The 9,831-nt window shown below is 41.8% G+C and overlaps 1 protein-coding gene across 1 annotated transcript; it reads right to left on the bottom strand.

The window, feature by feature from the left end:
- Window positions 1-748: 748 nt before the first annotated feature.
- FOXJ2 (forkhead box J2) lies at window positions 749-8,721 on the bottom strand (the record flags this gene model as incomplete). The annotated part of the gene is made up of 10 exons (XM_079536975.1): window positions 8,386-8,721; window positions 7,818-7,892; window positions 7,079-7,147; window positions 6,613-6,753; window positions 5,952-6,147; window positions 3,781-4,101; window positions 3,294-3,395; window positions 2,622-2,822; window positions 1,416-1,514; window positions 749-837 (listed from the first exon to the last, which is right to left on the bottom strand). The coding sequence occupies exons 1-10, from the start codon at window positions 8,716-8,718 to the stop codon at window positions 749-751; spliced, it is 1,626 nt and encodes a 541-aa protein (XP_079393101.1). The 5' UTR covers window positions 8,719-8,721.
- Window positions 8,722-9,831: the final 1,110 nt, after the last annotated feature.

The raw sequence follows: 9,831 nt of genomic DNA, 5'->3' as shown, positions 1-9,831 counted from the left end.
AGGCAATGCATTCTGAAACCCAATCTCTCTGCTGAAACATCATTTTTCTACATTCCCCTCTCTCCAAACTCAGGTTTTCCCTCCCAGTTCAGCTTAGCTCTCCTAACTTAAGAGATTATCCTATTTGCACTTGAGATCTCTATTTCTTTTCCTGCTTTTCCTGCTGGTGTGGAACTGAGCTGAAATCACCTCTCCACAGTGTCCCTTTAGCCTCCTGACCTTTACAACATTTAAGAAATAACATAACTACAGACTCCCGGGGTCTACTAGACTCTCACTCAGTATCCAATACAACAGATTTACTGTCCGCTTTGAAGGGAAAGAGGGATTGCTAAATGCAAAATGACAGAGGCAGAGAAAGATGCACACAAGGATTCAGCCTTCTGAAGTCTTTTTGTGGCAGCAAGGACTTATCTTTCTGCCCTATACCAGGGCACCACACAACAAGATTTGATCTGATGCATCCGAGGCCACCAGAGGAGGGGAAGGGCTGTGCTCAATTATTGATAATAATAATAACAACAACAACAACAATAATAATAAACAAAAGAAAAAAGATAAAACAGGACGCAATGAAAGATTATCTTCGGCAGCATCTTGCGGTGGCTTCTCTGGCGGAGATAGAGAATATATATCTATATACAGGCAAGATAGGAAGGCTGGAGACGGTGGTGTGGCACCATTCACCCCATGTCCCCCTCCCCTCCCACGTCCTTCACAAAGGACGGGCTCTTAAGTCTGTAACTCGCTAGGTGATCAAGTCCCAGTCGAAATCATCAGGGATTTCCTCATTGGTGCCTGGAGGAGGCCCTGAAGGCCGAGGGACCAGATGATGAGCTGAGTAAAAAAACAGTTAAAAAAAAAAAAAAAAAAGAACAGTTAGAAGAAAAAAATGTCATACTTTTTCACAGTGGGCATTTGGTCAAAAGAAAGCATTAAGGGCACTGTGGACTTCTCTGTTTCAACAGTATATGCAATAACACTACTGGCATGAATTTCTCCCTGTCTGTTGGTAGTGTGCTATAAAATTCTCCAGATCAGCTTCTACCAAGGTTAAAGCCTCAGCTTCCTTAACTTTTCTCAGATGATTGCTGGTAAAATACAAAGGAACTTCAGCAACAGAAGCTTCTAATGTAATTTTGCCTTTGTCCAACACAGGGATGGTGACACAGGGCTAGAAGACCATTTATGTGAAGTGAAAGACATCACGTCACTGAAATTCTAAAATCTATTAGAGCTATGGCACAGCCCTAAAGAAGAGTCTAATTCTAAAGAAGAGTCCTTAGCAGTCCAAGCACTTTCTCTACCCCTGAGCACTTCATTGGATTAGTGAGTGTTTTGGGAGAAATGCAGAGGGCTTGAGAACCAGTTCTTAAATGTTCAGAGATATAATATGCCTTACTATCACTTCTTACCTGGGCGATTATATCCTGGAGAGTCCTGGGTAGAAATCTGATACATCGGAGATGGACCGGAAAAGAGATGGGGAGGCTGGGGCTGACCATAGGAGTTCACTGTGAAATGAAATGAAACAAACTGTAAATGGTCTGGTCAGCTGTCCTAGCCCTGATTGGGTTGCATCTCCAGCCACAGAGCAACTCACTCAAAAATGCAGTATACTGAGACGTTCAGTTATTTGGTCCCAACCAAAAGCTACAGCTTGTTCTTATTCTTGGCACCTGGCAGGAGTTTCACTTATTATTTTAAAATAAACTTTTCATCTAGAAATGCCAGAAAATGGTTATTTATTTTTCACTGTTTACTACAAAGTCATTTAGTAAAAACAGTGATGACACACATCATCACAGTTGCACCAAGATCATCTCTTCACTCTCCTTGGAGCATGTTCTCCTTGTCCAGTCAGTCTTTCTCTATAGGCACAAAACCTTTCTCCTTTACTGCTACTGCCACCTAGAACAGCGAGATTTTTACCTTGCCATTCTTTACTGTTAATTTTGTACCAAAACCCGTTCCTTCCCTTTTCCTTTTTCAGGTTGACCATTTAAATGCGATTCTTCCTGAAGAAGATTCTTTTTGGTAGTATGCGTCACATAATGGCACACATAGGCCACAGGCACAGAACATCCTAATAATTTTTTACAGATAGAGGAGACTGATTTCATGGAATCATTGAATATCCTGAGTTGGAAGGGACCACAAGGATCACTGAGACTAACTCCTGGCTCCACACAGAACCACCCAAAAATCAGACCATATGACTGGAAGCACCATCTGCTTGAACTCCAGCAAGCTCAGTGCCATGACCACTTCCCTGGGGATCCTGTTCCAGTATATGATCACCTTCTCAGTTAAGAGGTTTTTCTTGACAACAAAACTGACTCTGCCCTGTCACAGCTTCAGGCTGGTTCCTTAGGTCCTATCGCTGGTCAACAGAGAGAAGAGATCAGCACCAGTCCCTCCACTCCATCTCATGAGGAAGCATGGCCATGATGACATCTCGCCTCAGCCTGGTCTTCTCTAGGCTGAACAAACCAAGGAACTGAATACAGTTTCTGATAGAGCTGCTTGGTGCTACACTAACTACAAGGTAACAAGAAGTTTAGGGTATGTAGAGAATTGGTCCTTCATTAATGTGGCATTTTAGTTTCCCTCTGAATTACCTTGATTCATGGATTGCTCCTGTTTGCCACTGTTCAGGGCACAAGAATCAGAAATTCGAGGGGGCTGCTGAGGGCCGATCAGATGAGGGAGCTGACCAGTCTGGGTAAGGAAGTGATTAAGAGAGTCACAAAGATTGGCAATATGGTGTTGATCCAGTGTCCAGTTCTTCCTCTCGGCCTGGCGCAGACTCTCCATCAACTCTGCAAAGGATAAGAACAATGTCAAAGATAGCAACTAAACTGCAGTCACTCCTGTTAAATTTTTTGTCTTCTGCTCCTAAGTCTCACTTTCTCCCCACAAATTCAACTTCATTATTTATGACCAGTCACCGAAATAATGGAGAGCTTCTTTTTTAAGGTATTGTCTCACTGACTTGGGTAAAAAAAGAGAAGCAGGAGGGAAAAATCCTCATTCACCTTCTGACATACTTTTATGAATTAATTCCTCTTGCCCCAAATCCCTACAGTGTTCAAGTGCTTTAGGGTCTTTAACAGGATCCATGAAGTAGGTTGCATGGAACAGCTGAGTGAATGAGAAAAATGAGACTTGCCAAAGTTTAGTTGGAAAAAAAAAAAAAAAAAAAAAAAAAAAAAGAGCTGCACTCCCAAATTCTAGATACTACAGTCCCTAGTCACTGAGTCACTAGACCTCAGCACTAGGCCAATACTAACCTGAGAATTGGGAGTGCTCAATGCTGGACCAGTTCAGCCGGTTTACCATCTTGAAGCTCTCTTTCAGGGAATCAATGCTGGAGCACCAATCAGGGGGAAATGCTGTAATGAAATGGAAAAAATGTTATTCCAACAGAACACCCTTTTCCTCCATCCCTTAATATAAGATAACTGGCCACTTCAAAGATATTAATTCTGTAGTAGATAGAAATCTTTTTGCCCTTGGAATATCAAGGGTAGTGTCTCCCTTTTCATTTAGCTCCTGAACTTTTTTTTCCTGCATCCCTGAACAGAATCTGCAACTTAGTATGACTGTATCCCTAATAAGAAGGCAATTTCCTTCTCAGATTTCAACCATAACTGGCTATCATCCTTTTCTGCTCACTATATAGGCAATTCTTAGGGGAATCTCACTTGTGGAATTTCTGTCTGAGGATCCCCACTGCTCCATTTCTCCCAGCTGTTCTTTCCATCAGCCCTGACTCACCAAAGCCAGCATTGTTGACTGAAGCCTGTGACTGCTGCTGCTGCTGGTGCTGATGAGGCTGCTGCTGTGGGTGGGAGTGTGGGTGATGCTGATGCTGGTGGTAGCCTCCATGCTGCATTTGGGGAGGGTGCATGGACATCACTGGTGGAGGGCCATAACTTTCACCACCCTGCTGCTTTCCCCCTTGGGATGGGCAACCCTCTGGAGTTGGAGTGTGGAGGGGTGGAGCAGCACCCACTGCTGAGGGGCCCTGCTGTTGCTGCTGGTACATGTAGTAGTTGTGGTTGGAGGGCTGCATGTCACCAAGGAGAGAAGAGAAACCTGTAGGATGAAAGAGAGAGGAAGAAACTTTAAGAGCTGCCTGGATCAGACCTCTACTTAAATTAACCATCCCTAATGTCACACTGAGGATGAGCAGTGTTATTTAAGAAGCTTTTGAAGTGCCCTCTAGAGGCTGCCAATAATTAGCACCTGCACAGTTAAGCTCTTAATGTGTTCCAGGTTCCATCAACAACAAAGGGCTCTACAAAGTCCCAGCAGAATTTAAATCCTTAGTGTTAATTTAAGTGTTTAAATACTTCTATGCCTCCATGGACTTCATCTATATCTAGCAAGTAATGCATGCTTTCTGGAAATTTCATGCACATGTTGTTTTCCTGGAAATGACCACTAAGCAAACCACTTAAGCAACAAAACATTTAGAATATGGAGGTTGATAAATCTGATTTGTTGTTTCCAAAAGCTCCCTTCATAGTCTATCTTACAAGCAGTTTCATCTGAAACTTTCACAATTTTTCTCACACAGATCATTAGTGGCCATGCTTCCTACTGCTTCTATACACAGAGCACATATCAGGGCTCCTTTATTACTTTAATTCTTCCTGACTTTTTAGGTGTTATTATTTCTATTCTCTTCCATTACAGGTATCCCCTACATGCAAGAACATCATATGTTCTCCATTCTTCCCCATATCAGGAGCTCTGCATATCTCTTACATCTGCTTCCCTGGTTTATTTTCTCCTTATGTTATGGAAATTCTAAGAAAAATAGCAGTGAAAGGCATTACTTGCCAGTAAACTCAGCTAACCATTCATTATCTGACCCTCTGTAAAAGCAAGCCTAACTTTTTCAATAGAGCCAAAATCAACCTTCAGACCTACTAACTGCAATGGAGCAAAAGGGTCAATATTATTCTGACTCCAATATCCAGACTCAAAGTTACCAACACAATTTCATCAAAAACTGCAAGTTTTCCTAGACGTTCTTACAGCTGTAGAAAAGCAGATCGTTGCTTAATTTTTAGAGACAGAGGCACAGAGTGAGTCAAGGTTCTTCTCTGCATTTGAGTAACCTTATTCTATAGCACCTCACACAACAGATTCCTACTGGTAATATCAAGCGCCACTTGATGAAAGCTTGTTATTATTTCACTGAAGTTACAAAATCAGGAGGCTTCTCCTAGAGTAACAAACTGCCTGCACTATATCCTGGCTGAGAGCAAAGGTGAAAGTCTCATCTAATCACATATTCCTTCCTACACCAGACTAGTATTTAGAAGAATATTTAAAGATGAAGACAAAAATTGGAGACTCTCCAGAAGTGCTTTCTGTGGAAACACAGATCTCAATCCCAACAGCAGTTATGCCTCCCAGTAGCTGCTTCCTCAGTAACAGAAATGTCAGCTACGAATGAAGTTATAGGCTCCCTCTCCTCCTCAAAGTTCAGTTCTCCAAGACTCTGTACAATTCTGCTTTTAAAGGATCTTCGCAATGATGACTTCTCATTTTCCTTGTGGGGAAATTCCACTGCCTACATGAAAAAATCCTCCTCCTCTTACAGTTTCTAGCCCGACAGATTGTCAATACTTCTCAGACAAGCTATTCTTCAAGGTCTTCATTTTTCTATGCTTCTACCATTTAAATATTTGCTTTTGTATTAGGATACGGTATTTTTAAATCATTATTCTTTTCATTCTGAGCAAATTAGTGAGGCGCAATAAAGAAAGGACATGCAGATTTCTTATTTGCCTCTGGCAGAACCAATTACAGCACACCAAAGAAGCCTCTGCTCCTGAAAGATGAAAGATCCGAGACATACCAAGGATAGCTGAGTGGACAAGACTGTGTAAACAGGTATCTGCCTATTTCACATGGTCCTTATGATTACTCACCGTGCTGAGAGGAAGATGATTTCTCCAGCATGGATTTGTAGAGATTTCGGAAGGACCAGCTAAGATCCTGAAAGTTGATCTCAGAGTAGGAGAACTTGAAGTCGTGGTTGGCACTGTACAGTGGGGGGGGTACATCGGCCCCTTCACGGCCCTGTCCCCCTGCTACAGTAGAAGCAACATCCACAGGCCCTGCAGACTGCTAAAAGGACCACAGATGACAGAAATTAGGCCTTTATTTTATACTAGATTTTTAAACTTCTGACAGGGCCCAGAAACTACATACAGGTAGAACATACACTGCTAACTCATATCACTGTGCTCATCTTGCAGTAAGTAGGTCTTCTGCAAAAGCTATTTCCCTTGAGGACAGTTAACCTTCACCCTCACCCTGCAGCTTATTGGCTCCAGCATATTCTTCAGCTCTCTAATACCATTATGCCTTTACCCTTATCCCTATTCAGCCCTTTCTTAAATATCACTTCCTCCACTATCTTCTGTCTAATCAATTTTAACTTCTTCCCTTTTTAATTTTTTCCCCTCTGCCTCACCATTTTTCACTATTCCCTCCTTTCTCACCACTCCACTTTTCCATTCAAGCACCCCTCGCTCTTTCCTTCTCCTTCTTTCACACTTCTTAAGGTTTCTGTTCTCCGCTGCTCACCTGACTGTAGTTGGCAATGGGGGCAGTGCTCTGGAGTGACAGCTGAGGGGTAGCCTCAGGTGGCAAAGAGGCTTCTGTGCTGACTGGAACAGCCCCTCGGGGGCTCTTACTTGCCTCTTGCTCTGGGGAGTCTTGTGGTATCTGTGGATGGGGAAGAGAGTAAGAACTCAAAGGAAATAACAGATGGAGAAGTGAAACTGCAGATCAGAAGCCAGTTCCCCTACTGTAGTTCATGGCTTAGAAAACAGGAGGACTAGGCCTTAGTCACTGAAGAGACAAGACAATGAACTACAAATATAGTTAATTTTGCTACTGAAAAGCAGTAACAATGGCCAGTGAGCACAACATACACATTAATCCTCCTCATCTATATATGCTGCTCCCCCAGGAGTGCTGGAAGAACTCCTTCGAACAAGAATGGAACTCGCACTACTGCTCCATGCTGTCAGGAAACAGTAACACTCACGTCATCATCAGGAGGATGCCGCCTCTTGCGAGATATATCTGGACACGTATCTATTGTCCAATAAGAGCCCTGGAAAAAAGACCCACTGGTGAATGAATGACTGTGTTATTAAATCAAAGAGCGAGCTTTCTATGGCTTACTGAGTCAAACAATGCAGCACCATCTAAATAACAGAACCACACCAAATATCAGACAACCAAGAATTGGAAGAGATTGCATTGTGTTGTGTTGAACAATGATGCTATCCACTTCTATCACTCCAAGAGCATAAGATGTCTTGATCCACGGTGGACCAACACTTTGGGGCCTGTAAGTTCCCCTCCAGTGTCTCCTCACAGCATCTTATTTTTATTGGACCAACTCAGTGTTCAGACTAGGCAAAAAGAACTACAAGGAACCCCCTTTTCCAGACTTGTGAGACTCCACTTTAAGTACTGTGCCCACTTGGGTCTTTCCTGTGCAAGAAAGACATTAGCATATAAGATTGGAACCAAAGGAGGTCCACCATGATGATAGGAGACATCACATGATGTACACATGATGTAAACACATTTCACACAGAGAGATTTGTTTCAGGCAGAGAAGGGAAAGCTAAGGGAATCTAGCCGCTGTATTTACTACTGCTTCCCTTTCTGCCTACATTTCAGGTTTCAAATTCCACCAATCAGTTAGAAAGGGCAATTCTTGCTCATTCCATGCAGTTTTAAATGGTTTGGCCGGGAGCATCCAGATTTCTTACCTTCCCCGGATCATCCCTTGGTCGAGGCACTTTCCGAAAGCACTTATTCAGAGAGAGATTATGACGAATTGAGTTCTGAAAAGAGAGTGAGAGACAAAGGTAAGTGCTGTAACAAAAATGTACAGCTTTCTGTGTATGTTCAGGAATGGGTAAAGAAAACAGAAGGGTGGTGCATACTCAAATGCACTATATATACCCACAGTAGAGCAGAACAGAAGCTGAGGAAATCAGAGGAATTTATCAGGCTGATAACATGCAGCCAAACCATCTACACATATATAGTAGGTACTACAAAAACACTATCAGTGTAATGCAGAGGTTGGTAGTGATGTGGGTTTTGTGGGTAGTGATTTTTGTCTTGCTGGTTTTTTTTTCCCCCAGGGTCCTACTTACAGGGCTGCCACACACACACACAACAAAAATCTCGAAGAAAATGGGACTTCCATCTCAGTTCATTTCTTCTCTGGACATCTTATTTTCACATTTTCATTTTGCTCAGTGAGCAAAAATAAGAAAATAAAGTCCATTTATTAGATAGAAAGAGCACTTTCGATATTTAAGTCCTTACCTTCCAACCAATACCAGCATTTTTGTAGTAGGGAAAGTTGTCACAGATCCAACGGTAAATCTCACTAAGTGTCATCTTCTTGGCAGGGGATGAGTTGATTGCATACGTTATCAGAGTGGCATAGCTGTAACGTGGCTTGCCATCTTGATGCACTGCAGCCTCATCCTTACTGAGCGTAGCATTGGGATCTGTCGGTGAGCCTGGAGGACACTTTCGGGCAGCCCCTGGAGGTCCTGCTTGTGACGAACCCCCTAATTTTTCAATAGTAGCTCTTAAAGTAAGCTGTGGGAGCCAGTCTATGGAAGTGAGGCTGCTTTCCAGGTCAGAGGCCATGATACTGGAAGCAGCTATATCTGTGAGGAGACAGAAGGAGAAAAGGATCTCCAGAGATACAATCAAGATGAACCATAAGAACAGAAATATACATTTGCATTCCTCTTCTACTTCTTCCCCTATTAAAAAACACCTGAGTGAAGATCATCCTACTTGATATGCCTTATTAACAGCAAAATATAATCATCGAAAAAGGCCTATCTCTGCATCCTCTGGAGGGCCACTCTTGCCGATAACAGCTAGGAAAGTGCTGATGATAACTGCTAGTACAGTCTTATCCAAAGCATCTCAACTGTTCTCAGGTGAATAACCAAGATTTATTTAAAGGAAGTAGACTATCTTGTGCAGCTGTATCGCATTCCCTCCTTTACTATCTAAGCAATATAACCTTGAGACCTTCAGCAAGATTACATTATAATCCAGCAGTTTTTTTGCATCAGGTAAGAGGAGAATCAAAGCTAAAAGGGAATACTCCTTCACACCATAACCAAACAATGGATTTAATGATCTAATTAAGGTCTTCTGGAGAACCCAGGACTGTGACCATCTTAATTTGGGAGAAATTAATTTCTCTCTAAGGCCAAAACTGTTATTTTTGGTGGCTGTTTTTTTTTTTTTTTTTTTTTTTTTTTGCATCAGGTGACATTGTAATTGATACTATTCCTTGGAGTCAGGATTATGTATCTCATTTAAAACACCAAGATTATGCAAAATACTATATACAGATAATGACAACTACCATGTTGAGGTAGATGCAGACCATATTAAGCTTGTAATAGTTAAACTTTTGCCTACTATAACCAATTTGACCTAAATATACATATCATTATTACTAAGTCTTGCTTAATTCACAACAAGAAACTGTTTTCCCCAAATCTGAGACACAAGAAAAACAGCCTTATCCAAGGCTCACACACAGGACAGAAACAGACTCATGATCTTTCCTCTCATAAATATTACATATTTCTCTCATAAAGTAAGATACACCTGTCCAACATGACTAGCACTTGTACCCAGATATTCTATTTAATTATTTCATAAGAGAAAATATTTAATAGTACAAACATGTATACCTTTGCACACTCAGTACACAAGCTTATATGCTGTCTTTTG

This window comes from Tetrao urogallus (assembly GCF_951394365.1).
Source record: "Tetrao urogallus genome assembly, chromosome: 1".
Lineage (NCBI taxonomy): Eukaryota > Metazoa > Chordata > Aves > Galliformes > Phasianidae > Tetrao > Tetrao urogallus.
The sequence above is the reverse complement of the archived record's forward strand: the minus strand, read 5'-3'. Positions and strand labels throughout refer to the sequence as shown.